The sequence below is a fragment of the Mesoplodon densirostris genome, chromosome 9, assembly GCF_025265405.1.
Source record: "Mesoplodon densirostris isolate mMesDen1 chromosome 9, mMesDen1 primary haplotype, whole genome shotgun sequence".
Classification (NCBI taxonomy): Eukaryota; Metazoa; Chordata; class Mammalia; order Artiodactyla; family Ziphiidae; genus Mesoplodon; species Mesoplodon densirostris.
The window spans coordinates 70,129,803-70,146,955 of record NC_082669.1 but is presented as its reverse complement, the minus strand read 5'-3'; the positions used below and the strand labels follow the sequence as shown (position 1 = coordinate 70,146,955).

At 38.3% G+C, this 17,153-nt stretch overlaps 1 protein-coding gene across 8 annotated transcripts in view; it reads right to left on the bottom strand.

The window, feature by feature from the left end:
• Window positions 1–5,332: 5,332 nt before the first annotated feature.
• The window catches only part of BBS9 (Bardet-Biedl syndrome 9), a 483,985-nt gene continuing 472,164 nt past the window's right edge, over window positions 5,333–17,153 (bottom strand). For all 8 annotated transcript variants that reach the window (XM_060108887.1, XM_060108894.1, XM_060108892.1 and 5 more), the window contains 2 exons: window positions 5,960–6,070; window positions 5,333–5,749 (listed from right to left, as the gene is read on the bottom strand). In XM_060108887.1, coding sequence (XP_059964870.1) covers window positions 5,718–5,749; window positions 5,960–6,070 — 143 coding nt within the window. In that variant the 3' untranslated portion in view covers window positions 5,333–5,717. The remainder of the gene's footprint in view (window positions 5,750–5,959; window positions 6,071–17,153) is intronic.

Sequence of the window (17,153 nt, the reverse complement as noted above, 5' to 3'; positions counted from 1 at the left end):
AGTATTCTAAATCATTGATTGCTCCATTTGTCTATGGCTTGTTGACTGCTTTTAGGTTAGTTGATTTATTGATACAACAAATATTTACTAAATAGTAGAAAGAATCCAAGAACTGCTGTGTCCAAGGAATGTGCACACCTATTCTAGCAGGAAAGGAAACTAACTTGTGAAATACAGTAAGTGAGAGAGGTTGTTAGAGAGGCATGGAGTTCACAATGTTCTCGTGAGGGAAATGTGACTGCCAGCAATGGCAGTTAGGAAAGTCTTGAGAGGTGCCAGTATTGATTTATTCACCCCCCCGCCCCATTACAGAAGTGATTTAAGGGGCTTACAAGGTCCTGTCAATACAACAAAAGAGAATACATTTAAAAGTGGAGAGAAATAAAAAGACAAAAAAGGGGGAGAATATAATAAGGAGCCAGCAAATGGGACTAAAAGTTGTGATGCACAATGCTCTGCCCACTTGTCCCTGGAGGGCCTCAAATGTGGCTCCTGGCATCCAGGTGAGGAGATAATTTATTCCTACCAAGCCCTGAAGGAAGGGTTGGGATCTAGGTTGAATATAATTAACATGAAATGATGGCGAGCCTGAGAATTAGTGGTTTTGCAACTTTTTTTCCACATCAGCCTGAACAGAGACCCTCTCTCCAACCCAGAAATTAGGCACTGGGGGACGTGATCACTCTAACAGGCATCTTACTGTAATTAGGCTTTGGCAATATTGCTGTACTGTAAGTTATACCTTTTGAAGTCCAAATCAACAAAACTCTTAACACATGCGATATCCACATAGCTTCCATAATTTACCTACAAAAATAGAAAAATAACACCAGCTAATTCAATGCTACATACACAGAAACACTATAGAAAAGGCAGCATCTGTTATAATCTAAACGGCCTTGTGTTGCTCTTTCAGAATCCTCTTAATATTATTTTCATATTTAATTGACACATTTGGTTTTTTGCATCAGATGATGTTAAGGACATGAAGAGAAACTGTAATTTTCAATACAATTCTATGTTCATATTACGGCTATAAATTATAATAATCATGCTATTTTGATGAAAATACATTACACTCTGGACTTTTCTGAACTACCAGAGCTCAATGTCCAAGTAGATTATTCTCTAAAACTCCTGCTGTTAATATAGAAAATGCTAATCAGCAAGAGTACATTTCTAATTATTATTTATACCACTAAAACTGATAAATTCTAAGATGGGATCTGTTCTCTTATTACAAGAGCAATAAATATTCATTAAAAAAACACTGAAAATATAGATCAGCGAAAAGAAGAAAATAAAAGATCCTAATGTGCAACCAAGGCTGAAAACCACCAGCTTGAGTCTCTCTCCTATCAACCCTCCCCTCACAGGCTCCCTGACTGTTGTGGACACACCCTTAGTATCTGAACAGAAGGCCATGGATGACACTGTTGGCACACAAAGAGGACACTGCTGCTGTGGCAGGTGACCACTGACAATCCTGTGCTTATACAATGCTTTTTAGGGGGTTAAACACTCCTCACATATATTTTGTTTTGATTCTTTCGCTCGTCTTTACCTGCATTTTTATGTGATAGGGAATTGTGTACATTGTGACACAGACTACCAACTACTCAGAAACAGATATTTTTAAGGAAACACAGAGGTCTCTTGGTTTAGCAACTTTTAGGCCAGAGAATATTTTTTCTAATTAATGGAATTTTAGAAAAGCCATTCATAACACCATCTGATGTTCCTCAACTTGAGGGAACCCTTGCGCTCCAGGTGTACCTGACCTGTGGAAATACCAAGCCAGTCCCTTGAGAGGCTGGGGAACCAAACAGCTTAGAGAACTGGGGGATTGAGGTATAGAACTTTATCAGTGACCCACCTCTCTTACGTCTGTACACATAGATATAAATGGGCCCCACGTGCCCAACCTGAGCCCAACCTGTGTTCACATGGGATGGGGACACATCTGGCCATGTCTGGAGGGCATGGTGTGGCCAAGGCTATTTACAAGAGTGCTAAGGAACCTTTCGGAATGCCAATCATCCTAAAGGACAGCCCATGGTGGAGGAGGGGCAAAGATCAGAGGGGAGTGGTATTTTGAAAGCTGTGGAGTGTCTATCACTTGGGTCATTCTCCACAGGCAGAAGGAAGAAACTGGGTAAAACCTAGGAGACATTTCGTGTAAAGCTCTTTGAGATAGGAAAGCAGAAGAGAACATAGCTCTGTGGCTCACAGAACCCAGTGCACCAGAGTAGAGGATATGACTGAAGCTGCCATAGCACAGAACACAACAGCCTGAGTACGACCACAGACTGGCACAGAGAAGAAACAGGAAAGGGCATTAGACAGACCACCCAGGTTGGACACCAAAAGCAGAAACTACAAAGAAACAGGTTAATAGATTTGGCTACTTAAAATTTAGAAATTTTCTATTAAAAAAAAAACCACACTCAGAAACAAAATTAAAAGTGAAAAATTGAGAACAATATTTATATTATACTCAGTCAACCAAAGATTAAAATCATTTCCACATAAAAGGCTATTATAAATCAATAAGGAGATAATTATCACCACCACCAAAAAAAAAAGGAAAAGAAGAATAGGAACAGGGAATTCACCAAAGGAGAAATACAAATGGCAAAAAAAGTAAATTTTTTAAATGTGCAAACACACTAGAAATCAAAGAAATGTAGCTAACTTGGACTATAAGCCCTCGGTTTTAAAATGTACATCTTACCAATAATCTATACATTTGGTGTGTATTTGGGCTTTTGGAATCAGCCTGGATTAAAATCCCAGTTCTGCTACATATTAACTGTGGGATACTGGACAAATTATTTAGACTCTGTAAATCTCAGTACTCTCATTTGTAAAATAGAGATAACAACCTTCTCTACATCACAGTAATGTCATGAGGAGTGAACGAAATCATGCATACAAAGTACCAGCACATAGTAAGAATTTAATAAATGTTTGCTATTTTATTAGTACCTATCCTGCTATATTGGGTAATAATGAAACCATTGGGCTAATCAGAAACCTGGATCATCTTCCTTCTTCCAGGTTTGTGAGTTATTCCAAGATTATGTACACACACACACACACACACACACACACACACACACACACACAAAAGACATAATGGACAATCATTATTAAAGACTGAAATACTGGTCTCAAAATAATAGGAGTAGTTAAGAATTATTTGGGTCTTGATTTTTAAACAGCCACTCTAAAAGATAACATAATTCTTGGCTCCATTATTTTTCTGCTAGTAGAAACACTTTAAACAGTTTTTGTGTTTTTAAATCATGAGGCTAAAATCAGGAGTAGAAGATATGTACAACTTAAATTCAGGAAATTCTTTAACAAAGTTAAATTTATGTCATTAATCAAATCATTTTTATCATTTTAGAATTTATATTTTAAATTTGATAATGTTTAAAAGGTTAATTAAGGATGGACCTAGAGAATATAATGTTTAGTGAAATAAGTCAGACAGAGAAAGACCAATACTATATGACATCACTTATATATGGAATCTAAAAAATAATACCGATGAATCTATATATAAAACAGAAACAGACTCACAGACATAGAAAACAAACTTACCAAATGGGAGGGGGGTAACAAACTAGGAATATGGGATTAACATATACAAACTACTATACATAAAATAGATAAGCAACAAGGATTTACTGTATAGCACAGGGAATTATACCCATTATCTTGTAATAATCTATAATGGAATTAATTTGCAAAAAAACCCCGAATCACTATGCTGTACACCTGAAACTAACAAAGTACTGTAAATTAACTATATTTCAATTTTAAAAAGTTTAATTAGTAACTTCTTTCCTTTTGGCAGCTAGTAAAATGCAAATAGTAATAAATTAGAAACATTCTAAAATATTTATATGTATGATGTATGCATATAGAGTTCTGTATTCAAATGATCCAAATAAAAAAATAAAATTATTTGGTCAAGTAATTTTGCTAATAGGCTTAAGATACTGATAATGATTTCTAGGAAAACTTCTTGCAAATATACTTCTTAACATTAAAAACTCTCAGTATAAGATGTAATTGTAGCAGCAAAAGTCACCTTAAACTCCCAAATCAGAGATAGGAAGCCTTTTGAGTTTACACTGGTAAACACTCCCTCATGGAATAGAGAAATCGTGGAGGCCATTAAAAAAAGGAAACAATGGAGGAGAGATTTGAAAGAGATAGAAATCACTGTACTCATGCACATTTAAAGTAACCTTTACAAATCAAATGATATGCTTCAGTTTTATATCACAGGAAATAAAGGGAGAGAATCAAAAAGTGAAGGCAAAGAATTGGGGGCAATAGAGGAAGGGAAAGACTGATCAAGGCTGATGAACATAGAAACAAGAGAGAAAAAGAAATTGAGTTAAAGAAAGGCAGACAGGACACGACAAACAGGACATGACAAAAAAAAAGAGAAAGGAGAACAGAGATGAGCACACGGACACATGCACTCCATGGAAAAAATATCCATGGGAACCAAATACAAAAAAGAAAAAGAAAAAAAAGACACAACTCAGAAACACTCTTTAAAGAAGGAATATACTTCTCTTCTAACCTTTCTTCAATGAAGCTGTTAAAGATGATCAGAAGTGTAGTGGTTTTGCATCTTTAGGCATACACAGAGCCAAGACATCTTTTACTGGTCCCCACAGGCTGGGTAACATTAACCTAATGGTTGATTCTGGCCCAAAGGCTAGAAGTTGTCCACTCCCATACTTGACAATGAAAACTATTTAATCTTCTGCTGCATCTCCTAAAAAAGAATGCTATAAATAATAAATAATACATCCTCTGCAATTTTTTTGACATTTCACTTATAGAAAAACTGCGAGCCACTTTCTCCTTTGTACTGACTGAGGCATTCCAAAACTGGCACAGACATATTTTTATTTAAATAAATAAGTCTTGCAACTGTAATTTTAACTCGAAATTGGCAAAATCTCCTCTATTTCTTGCATATGAAAACCTTACCTTTTAATTATAATAAAGTGTGAATCCTTCTATAACCTGGATTTTTAAAACATATCTCCCATTGGGGTAATGAAAGAGGATGTTAATGTACTAGCTTCCTTGAAAATATTTTAACACTTTCATACAATACTGGAAAACTCACCTTTTCCCACTTTTAGCCTAATAGTAGTTTCTTGTATTTATAAAATAACCACATTCAAATCTTACCATGTAGAAGCAACATTTTTAGTTCCGTTCAATTTCTTCACTTTAAATAAATAAAGAAATCAACTATATAACCCTCTGATTATAAATCAAATCCAAGATACTGTTTGACAATGAGATGCTTTTATTAAACTCGATACATTTAATATATAAGAATTCTGTGAAAAAATTGGGGTATCAAATAGGATCTGGGTCTTTGCATTACAAAGTCTGCCCCCAAAAGATGTCATCTCACTATACACTGTGGCTGAAAGCATACAGATGACCAAAAAGCAGCAACATCCTTTCCTGGTAAGACAAGTTCAACTGACTTACCCATAGTATTACAAGTCCTCCTAGAAAAATTAAAAGTCCCCATCCCCATCTCTACCTATTGTTATCTCCTGGCAGGTGAGCTGTATGAAGCACCTTCATCTGTGCTTGGCATGAGGTCCACACATGATCAGCCTTGGGAAGGCCATCTTCCCCTCAACCAGACAACTCTACTTCAACTATTCTGAAACTCCTTGGAGGGGTGAAACTTCTGGAAAAATGAAAGAGAGCAAGAGAGGGAAAAGGTGTGAATATTGAAAGGAATACACAAATGATCAAATTCAGCTGCACCAATGCCAAGGGGAAGGCTGAATAAGTTAGAAAACAAGCAATTTTGCAAAATGCTTTCTGGTATGACAAAACCTGACCAGTGTCTCGCTGTTCCTGACATACCATTTGTGAAGGCCACCCATTCTCTTACCAGGCATGGGCGTCTCCACGATGAGGTGTTTGTGGTTGGTAAACAGTTCAGTGGAGTCTTGCTCTACTGATCTTTCTTCTAGGTCTGATTCTGGGATCGTAGCACAGCCACCTAGATGAAAAATACAAACAATATTTTAAGCAACGTGTAGAAAAATCTACCTCTCCATATGGCAACCTCAGCTTAAGAACATACCAGTCATGAAGATAATAAATAAAGAGACAACAGGGCTTCCCTGGTGGCGCAGTGGTTGAGAATCCGCCTGCTGATGCAGGGCACATGGGTTCGTGCCCCGATCTGGGAAGATCCCACATGCCGTGGAGCAGCTGGGCCCATGAGCCATGGCCGCTGAGCCTGCGCGTCCAGAGCCTGTGCTCCGCAACGGGAGAGGCCACAACAGTGAGAGGCCCACGTACCACAAAAAAAAAAAAAAAAAAAAAAAAAGAGACAACAATCTTCAGGAGTAGACCAAAAAAGAATAATCTTAAGTGTTTCTCTTTTGGTGAAATGCTGGGAATGAGTCATTGCCTTTAAAGACATACCGATGAGCACTGAGCAACAGCAGCAATGGTGTTGTCTTCAAATTTAACCCTTTTAAGTCAGAAAGGACAAAATCTATAGCATATGTGATATCCATACTATAATGGTACCTCAGCAGAAATTCCCTATAATACCAGAGCACCAGAAACTATAAAAGAAATAAAGCACATCGACTGTGAGGGAAAGAAAACTTCCCTGAACAAAGAGGAAGGCCACTGGTGTTCCGAGTTGGTGACTAGCTTTCAATTCCAAGGTGACTTGAGGATAAGCTGGGACCACTGCACTTTTAAAATATTAGGTATAAGTCATTTGATTTTATCCACCAAAATATTGTACAGAGAACTCATGTTGAGAATTTCCTGACTACATCTGCAACTTTATTAGACTAATTTGACTAATTTTCTGGAAATGTACTAACATGCTGTATACTGTACACATTTTTTCCCAAAGCCATTCTTCTTGTAAATAAAGTGTGATTTTTCCTTTTCTGAGGCTTCTCATACACTGAGTCCAAAGCCTCCATATTCAAGTTCGGCTTTATGTGTGAGGAGGTTTGTAAAGAGAGGGTACCAGTAGCACTGATGTGTAAACCATGTCACTCAAATGAGAGTGAAGTCAAGATCCCAGGTCTGAAGGAAAGTACACCTTACCATCCATCCCTCTGTATCAGCTCTGACAAAGAAATCGATGTTGAGGGAAACTTGAGAGATAAGGATTTCCACACTCATAAAATAAGAATTAGAGGTAGCCTCAGAGGTTCCCCAAACAGGAAATGTTAGAATTATCCATCAATGCAATGGAACTTGCCCGGCTTTATCTTAAAATAGCTAGGGCCCCATCCAGAAGGAGAACCAGGCTTATTTTTAATCTCTTTCTAAAGACTGTAGATTATGGTAACAGTAACTATCATTATTACATACTTTCTCAATGCTGAAAACTCTGCCCATATCATCTCATTTAGTTCCTACAAACCACACCATGAAATAGAGGTTATTATTCTGCTTTTACAGATAGGAAGACTGAGGTTTCAGGAGATCAGTACATCATTTCCTGGAAATGTTCTAACATGCTGTACACTGTACTTATTTTTTTCCCAAAGCCATTCTTCTTGTTAATTCTTTGCCAAGGTCACACAGCTCCTAAGGAGTAAGACAGAGCTCACACCCAAGCAAGACAACTCCCAAAGCCTGTGTTATCTAACCATTTACTATATGGCTCCCAGTTGCAGGATCAACCAAAGAGATACCTGGCTGCAGGTCTTGGGTGTCAGCAGGTTTTATCTCACCTGATGATCTACTAGGTGTGGTTGCGAGGAGCACTGCTTAGAGTATTGTGAGGCCAGGGACAGGCTCAGAGGTGCCGGGACTTTGGAGAAGCCCAAGAAATAGCACCCTTCTTCTCCTCCTGGACTCTCACCCAATTGAGAAAAAAGGAATAGGGTATGCAGAGGTGGGGAAGGGGTACCTCTGCAGGGAAGAACAGAAAGAAGGGAGTGCTCCCGGCAAAACAGAACCCTGATCCCAAGAAAAAAGGCCAAAGAATGGCTTTCTAGACTCATAAATCAGATTAAGTCATTTCTCCATCCCCAAGGCAGAGGGAGAGAGGAAGCAGGATGAGGGCAGGAATGTTGTACTGATGCAGCTACCTTTGCACACAAGGAAACTTCAAGACTGGGGAAGAAGTGTCTCCAGCCAACAGATGGGAGAGAGTGCAGTGATCTGACAGCAGTGCTGCCATGAGTGGAGAGAGGCCGGTCTCCGCTGATTAATCAGTGTCTATCATTTATTCTAGCTGACTCAACAGTGAGGCAAGTGAGAAGGCTGAAGACTTCAAAAGCACTAGTTCTTCAATCAGGTGGGCACAAAAGGAAAAGTCACTTGCTGTAGACCATCTTGTAGACTATACATTACATAAATTACAACGTATGTAATTTCCTCTCTTGTCCTTGGCACAAAAGTTTTGCTTTGTCCAAAGTACAGAGATGACTAATTTCTCAAATCCCACTGCAGGGCTGACCAGTCACTTGCCCTAGGAATGTTACCCCCTTGTCTTTGGATACCTCCTTGTGGCCAGACTGACCAACCATATGCCCAGAAGTTCTGCCACTTTAAGCTTGGAAGGAACAATAGGATGTAAGATCTGGCATCCCAACCAATGGGAAATGGGGGAAGGGAAGGAGCCTTGCAGAAAATTCCCCTCCTGCCTCTCTCCCTGGATCGACTGTGAATTATTATTTCTTTTTGGTCAACCTCCAGAAAAGTGCTGTGTGCTGAGTAGATGCACCTGCTGGGACTCTTCCTGGCTCTTTGAGAGACGTGGTCACCAGCATAGGATTCATCACTTTGTATTACTTCACGTATTTCCTTGACTTGCTTCCCTTTTTCCTCATCCTCCCTTCCTTGAGTTGGCCAAATAAACTGCCACTTTAATTCCTGCCTCAGGCTCTGTTTTCCTGAAAAAATCATTGACACGGGAAGTAGTACTAAAACGCAGGCCTTCAAGATGGAATTTTGAGGTTAGATCGCCCATCTATCTGTAAGAAATAGGGGTTCCATGGCTGCGGGTAAACAGACTGGGAATAACTTCTGTTATGCAATTACTTAAGCTTTCATCCATGGTTCACTGGGATGATGTGCATGTAGAGGTCAAGCCCAGGAGATCAAGTAGCTGTGGCATGGCAACATTTATAATTATAAGGATTCCAGAGTAGGGTGGCTGCTTCTGATAACTAGATACCTTGCAAAAAGAAAACGGCAAGTTCAGTGCAGCTAGCAGGCAACAGAAGGCAAATGCGATCTCAGGCCCCACCCACACCTACTGAATAAGAAGGGCAAATGGGCATATGTGATGAGATTTTTGCTAGGAAAATAAATATTTGTTAAAAATTTCAGAGTAAAAACAAACAAACAAACAAAAATTTCAGAGTAAGTAGTAAAAGGAGAGAAATAAAATATAAAATTTCCAAACTAACAGAGACCTCCTGAAGCCCATTGTAGCAATGCTTCTCAAAAGCACCAGCCTTAAAATTTCCTATCTATCTAAACCAATACTTTTGTCACATATAATAAAAATGAATAAAAGGAATTACTAGAAAAATAAAATGAACAATATATAGGCCCTTATCTTTTAGATTCAATCATTGTAAAAAGTACACTGTCAATTGCTACAAGTTTCTGAACGCTTATTCTCAGTTTCAAGTAACAGACAGTTTGCAGACAGATGCTAGTCTTCTATTCACACTTTGAACAGCACTGATTTCAAGATATGGTCTACATTAATTAATATGATACATGGAATTATAGTTAAAAATAATAATTCAGCCAACTCCTAATTATCAGAAGTTCAAATAGCCAGTAAACTCATTCTGGCAACAGCAGGGGCTTTCTCACAACTTATGTACCTCCCTTCTACTCCAATATCTGTCTGGCAGCTCCCTCCTTGCATAATGTCCAGAACAGCCCCCCTCTCCCCACCAATATGGGATGTCCAGGCTCTCCTTTGCCCACTGCTGGTAGAATTATGGAAATCCACTTCTATCCCTGTGCTCTCGTGTAAAAAGGAGTTTCATTAAGGAACCTGGGATCCCGAGTCAGAACTCTGGGGGCATTTTCATAAGGAACAATGTTATAAGTGGTGGCTTCATTTTAGAGTCCTATTACAATTAAAGGCTTAAAACACTTTTCTGGAGTAATCTGGAACCCTAACCCCTGCAGGTGAAATTTGAAAACATGAAGCATGTATCACAAATTGCAAACAGTATCTACAGCATTTGGAACAAGACAGTTTATAAATTGGAGATTACACCCGTGATGTTTAAGAGGATGTTTTTGAGACATTTCACTATGCTCCCTCTTCCTCTGAATTGTTACCAATCAAATTATGTGCATGACCATTTGTGTTAACTAAACCTGGCTGTAAAAATTTGTTTCTTTGCAAATTAGTAGCACATTAAGGTATATAGCAATCCTCCTATATATAAAATAGATAAACGACGACAAGTATAGCACAGGGAACTATATTCAATATCTTGTAATAACCTATAATGGAAAAGAAGCTGAAAAAGAATAGATATATATATATGTATATGTATAACTGAATCATTTTGCTATACATCTGAAACACTGTAAATCCACTATATTTAAATTTAAACATTTTTAAAGAAAATTTTTCTGGCTACAATCCTCATGTAGCCAGAAAATTATTTAAGTAGAAAATCTTACCAAAAATTCTGAAAAATAGGAGATCACCCTATATTTATAAAGATAATTCAACTCTAGGGTTTTGTTTTGTTTTTTTTAATGGATTACAAGCTATCCTTAAATCTGTTTCTGCATTCAAAAGCAAATTGTAAAATTGTTGAAACTTCCTCACCAGGTGGAACATATTTTATCAACAAGGGAATTACACTAAGGAAATTCTAGCCACTGTCAGAAAAACAAACAAATAAAAACAATAAAAAAGAGCTCAAGGACCTCCCTGGTGGTCCAGTGGTAAAGAATCTGCCCTCCAATGCAGGGGATGCGGGTTTGATCCCTGGTCAGGGAACTAAGATCCCACACGCCGTGGGGCAACTAAGCCTGCAGCCAGAACTACTGAACTCTCGAAGCTCAACTAAAGAGCCTGTGTGCTGGAAACTACAGAGCCCAAGCGCCCTGGAGCCTACTCACCATAACTAGAGAAGAGGAATCCCGCACGCCACAACTAGAGAGAAGCCTGCACACCACAATGCAGAGCCCGCGCTCCACAACGAAAGATCCCGCACGCCTCAACAAAGATCCTGCCTGCCGCAACTAAGACCCAACGCAGCCAAAAATAAATAACTAAATAATAAATAAGTCTTAAAAAAAAAAAACAGAGTTCAGGTCCTCTCTGTAGGTTGCTATAGCATGAACTATAAAAGTTATAGAGTTCAAAGGTCAAGATAGGAGGCCAAGCAGAAACAAATGTAACTGTCTAGAATACTAGAGATCAAAATCAGAATGCAGGGTAAGCACTGGTATTCTGGAAAACATGTAATCAGCTGGCTTTCAAGGAAAAAAGGTAAAGCCCTAATCTGTAGTGTTTGCCCATTTCTTTGGTATAAATACTCCTATCAGGGCCAGTTTCAAGCAAACAACGTTCATGGCCAGTTGCAAGCAACCAACATGACATCACCAAACGTGGAGCTTGGCAGAGATGTGTAAGAGGACACCATGAGATAGTACTTTCACCATTCAGATTCCGTAGACATAAATAATCTCAAGAGCATAGAGAATAGTAAAATGTAGTAATAAAATAACTAGTGAAGAGTTTTGAGGTGTATTATCTTTGTTCTTAATACAATTTATTTGGTTATAAGTTTACATAATTTAATTTTTAATAACGGCTGAATCTGCTAACTGGCTCACAGAATTCCTAAAAATTCAGTGATTGGTTCTCACCAGCCAGTGTGAGCAAGCTCCAGCACTGAATGCGGGCTTATTTGTAGGGACTTTAACAAAGCCTTGATTCAAACCATGGCTCAGCATTTATGAGCCAAGTGACCTTCCTGAGCAAATTATTTCACTTTAATGAGCCTCAGTTTCCTTATCTATAAACAGAGACTATGGCAGCCCTACTTCATAAGGAAGAAATTGATGAGCATGTGTAAGTGATTGGCACATTGAAAAACACATTAAGTTCTGACTATTTACTCTCATGTCAAACTTAGGAACACTAAAAGAAGAGTAGAGTGAATAGGCCAAGACGGAAGTCCCTAAAGTTGGGAGTCTGAAGGGGTAGGGTTCACACAGCTGATACACCCATGGGGCCAAAAGACACAGCTCTGCAGCAAAAAAAAAGTGTTCAGATACCTTAAACATGTGGCCACCTCTGAAGCTGACTCACGCTACTTGATCTGCAGAGTTCTATTTGATAGATACTTGATTATAACCCAGATAAATTCTGATGGCCCATCTTACCTGCCTCACCATCTACCTTGTAACTCAGGTAGCCTAAACCAGGGGTTGGCCAGATAGTACATATTTTTTAAGCTCTGTGGGCCACCTAGTCTCTGGTGCAACTGCTCAGTTTTGCCATTGTAGTGCAAAAGCAGCCAAGGACAAAATGTAAATGTGAATGAGCATTAGTTGTGTTCCAATAAAACTTTATTTACTAAAACAGTCAGATCTGGCCCATCGGCTGTAGCTTGCCAATGCCTGGCCTAACACAAGGCTCACAGAAAGCTACTCTTCAACTGCAACCTAATTCTAAAGGTTCCTAGAGGCATTTAACACTGCCAGATCATCTCATAGTATTACTATAACAATAGCAATAAGGAAGAGGAAGAAGAGGAGGAGTAATAGTAGCAGTTCTTTAATATTATTTTCCCTACTGCTACAAGTGCTCTTTTTGTTTGGGCAGTGATAAGCTTTTTTAAAAAAAAAAATAGACTAATTTTTAGAACATTTTTATATGTACAGAAAAATTTAGTAAATGGTACAGAGAATTCCCATATATTCTCCACACAGTTTCTCCTATTGTTAACATATTGCATTAGCATGGTACATTTGATCAATGAACAAATATTGATACATTATTAGTAGTTAAAATCTATAGCTTATTCAGATTTCCTTAGTTTTTACCTAACATCCTTTTCTGTCTCGGGATCCCATCTAGAATACCCCATGACATTAGTTGTTGCATCTCCTTTGGCTCTTCTTGATGGTGACAGTTTCTCAGACCTTCCTTACTTTTGATGGCCTTGAAGTTTTGAGGAGTATTGGTCAAGCATATTGCAGAATGCCCTTCTACTGGAATTTGTTTAATATTTTTCTCATGACTAGATTGGGGAAAAATTTTAAAGACAGTTTCTTTTCATAAATTCTTAGAGTTTCCCAAATTTTAGGATTGTCTCCAGTTCTTCTTTTCCTCTATCAAAAGTGAAAGCCAGGTGGGCAGTGAATGGGGAGGCCACTGAAGGCAAAGGAGGCCAACAGCAAGGCTTGACTTAGACTGTGAAGTTCTCAGGAGTGGGTCAGCCTGGATCTAGCTGTTGGACGCAGGCAGGTTATCAGTTGCCCCAACTGTAAAGAGAGGGTCTTAATGAGGCCTATTGTGAGGATTATGTGAGACCGTGTACAATGAACACAGTGCTTAGCACAAAGTACATTTTACCATCTCTGTTTTCTACGAATTTTCTTGGCATAGATACACTTTCCACACCATATCGGTGGAATCAAAGAACTTTAGCTTTTAGTGCAACCACCTTCATTTAGGAGACATCAAAACAGAGGCTCAGAGAGGGTAGCGGATGCCCCTCATATCCTAGAGCCGACTCCTGGTTCTCCTGCTTCCTAAACCATTAGAGCTTTCTCAAGAATACCTTTTTTCCCATCAAGATCTCAGTGGATTTGCTTGTGAGTTGGCTGTCCTAACCAGTACTTCCTTTCAGTGATACAGAAAACCCAGAAGGTTGGCAAGCTGTTCTTTGGGTATATTTTAGGACTTTGCAGATTTATATTCTTGCAACAGAGACCTTTGCAATCAACTGAGTGTATGGGTGCAAATGTTCCATTCCTTCAGGGAGGAAAATTTTTTTTCTTCTTTTTTCTTCATATATTTAAAAGCAATCAAACAAGGAGACACTTTGAGAATCACAAATGACCACAGACCATGCTCTGACCTGCCAGCCAAAGAATCTTCTGTTCACATGCTTGAATTGCCACTAAGAATTTAAAACAGCAGAAACCTCAAAAATATACACCAGTGACATTTTTCTTTTAATCAAGATTTACTTGATGGATAAAGTGTTTTTGAAGTTAACATTCAGATTTCATTTCAAAGGTTTATAATTCACGTGAAGTGTGGCGAATGGGTGCTTTGAAAAGAATATTTCACTATCTTAAATATGAAAAGCTTCCCTAAGAGTAGTTAAAAAATTCTCCAAAAATATATTCATTTGAAATAGTTTTACTCTTTACCCTTTCTCAGTCTCCCTCTCCCTCTCCCTCCCTCTCTCTGTAAATGTGTACGTACAACCACACATAGGCATTAAAGATATGTGTAAGAGTTTTCCTGATAATTCTCCCCTACTCTGTTCATTCTTCTATTTTCTTAAAATATATTTTTTTAGCCCAAGGAGAATGTAAGCTATAGGAAGCCAAGAATCCTACTGTACGTTAGTGTAGCAATTTTAACCAAGTATTTACAAATTTTTTGACAAAATGGAAGAATGGAAGGAAGAGGGGTGGGTAAAAGAGAGAAGGAGATAGAGGATGAAAAGGAAAAGTGGTGAGGGGAGGATGAATTATCAACATATTCCATTTTTCTGTGTACACTTCTACAGATGATGTTTGGGGTGGCTTACTGAAGGTATAGATAATAAAATATTAAAGAATAAAAAATACAATAGCAGTTAGAAAAATTTAATGCCGAGTAGGAGGTATAGCTAGGAAAAATTGTGTCAGATAAAGACTTACACAAGGGCTGCCATGGAGAGAAACAGCAAAAGGCTTGGAGGAAAAGTGGGGCTGCACTTCCCCTGTTAATTCTCCACTGACTTCTCTTCTTCCACACTGGACTTCAAAGGGCCCAGTTCATCTTGTACTTGGACTTAACATTTCCTTAAGAGCACACCATAATTGGTAAAGCTATGCTTGTTGGAAAGTTTTTGACTAATGGTGTGTGTGTGTGTGTGTGTGTGTGTGTGTGTGAGAGACTCTGTTCTGTGCTTATGGGCCATTTTAGAAAGCCAAGACTTCTGTGAAATTGGGTTTACCAAGGTGCTTACTAAGCAGATGCTCCAGAAAACTACACATATAGGAGATTGTTAAAAATACAACAGTCAGACCTTGTCAAAGCACATCTTGGAAATAAAGCCCTCAAGAATGTAACGTATCATTGAATGAGTTCTTACCACAGCGTGGCAAATCAGATTGATATCATATGGTGACACTGCTTCTCTGAAGGAGGAACTGGAGAGCATATGTCAATATCGTTCTCATCTCCCCTTCCATTCTGCCCTTTACTTTGTTGTAATGTAGAGGCATCTCACACTTAACCTGGTACAGTTTTATAGTTTCAAACTCAGGAAAACAGAAGAAAACAATGCCTTTCTATATAGTCTTAGGTTTCCAGTTGCAACATGATGTTTGTTTTTCTATGTTTCTTTTAAATCCATTCGATAACTTTTCTTCCTCCCTATATTTGCAGATGACATGCTGACTGCTAGACAGTAGCTCATAATGGTTAACCACTGAGAGGCAGGTGAAGTTCACTGTAATGTGTGTCCAACATGATGCCTGTGGAATGTTTGGGATTTCATTTCCACTACCTAATAATAAACTTTGATCCCCCCACACCTGGTAAGAACTTAAAATGTGTTCAGGACTATGCACGTATACCTATGTTTGAAAATATTTCCATTTCACACCTCACAGCAGAGACCAAGTTTGTGAATAAAAGGAAGTCTGATATATTTTAAGAGGTCTAGCATGTGTCTCAACAAGTTTTAAAAATCCCATAAAGACTGAATACTAAGTCCCTTGGGGTATAAGGGCTCCAGTCAGAGAATCTGGGTTTAAGAGGGTAGGGTCCTCCTGGCAATAAGATGTTTCCACAACTTGAATAATGATAGGTGTCCAACATTCTTTTAGCTGGACCACCACTTATAATTTAGGTCCACTTAGTACAAAGGATTAAGAAATACAGGAACATAGCCATTTTCATCCATTGATAATTATGTAAACAGAATATACCAAGCAGAAAAAAGTCCTATTTACAAAAAGGCAAGCACAGTCCATAAATCCTAAAGATTGGAACAGATCCAGGTTAAGAAGTTCACCAGATGTCAGTCCGTAAACAGGGCTTCATAAGTGAATTCCCCAATTAATTGTTGGTAAGAGTGATCTCTATACTATGTTAGTGCATTATGATCCCCTACCATATGTAGGTGAATTGTCTGGTCCTATAGATCATTAGTCAGTTATGATACAACAGAACTCAGGAGAAAGAAGTGGGGTAAGCACAATTTTTTTCTGATACAGAGAAGGTCCCATAAAACTACTGCTCAGGAACTCGGAGCTTTCTTCACTGAAGGACATGAGAACTCTCCCATTTATCTGCATTACATCTGTTTTTCTAACACATTTAGTTCTTAACCTGGAGTACTTGGAAAGACACACACCAGTAAAAACATAAACATGGAAGTTAAAAAAAAATAAAACTACTCACTATTTTGTTAAAGTCTCCAATCACAATATTTTCCCACATGTTAACAAGGCCATTAAATCCTCCAAACAGGAATACAGAAGTATTACCCAGGCATTGTGAGAAGGTGAGGAAGAAGAGAAAGTTAATATTTGCTTTTCCTTGCCAGTTGATCAATGTCTAGAGCACTCTCCAAGGAAATGCAAGATCTATTGTCTTTCAACTAGATCTTTTGTATACTGATAAGTATAGCACTTTCTTGTTCAAAAAGAAGGTGACTGTGGTATTTAATTTCCATTTTGTTTCTAAATCCTAAGGCAATCCAATGTACAACTGGAAAGACACATAATTTTAAGACATTTCCATTTCAAATACTTTCCTAAGTCCCTCTTCAGAGGCCAACTCTCTCTCAAAAGTATACACGCACAAATAAAACATTATAGCTACAGTTGAGAAGGAAAGGAAGCCAATAGTTCTGCAATTATAA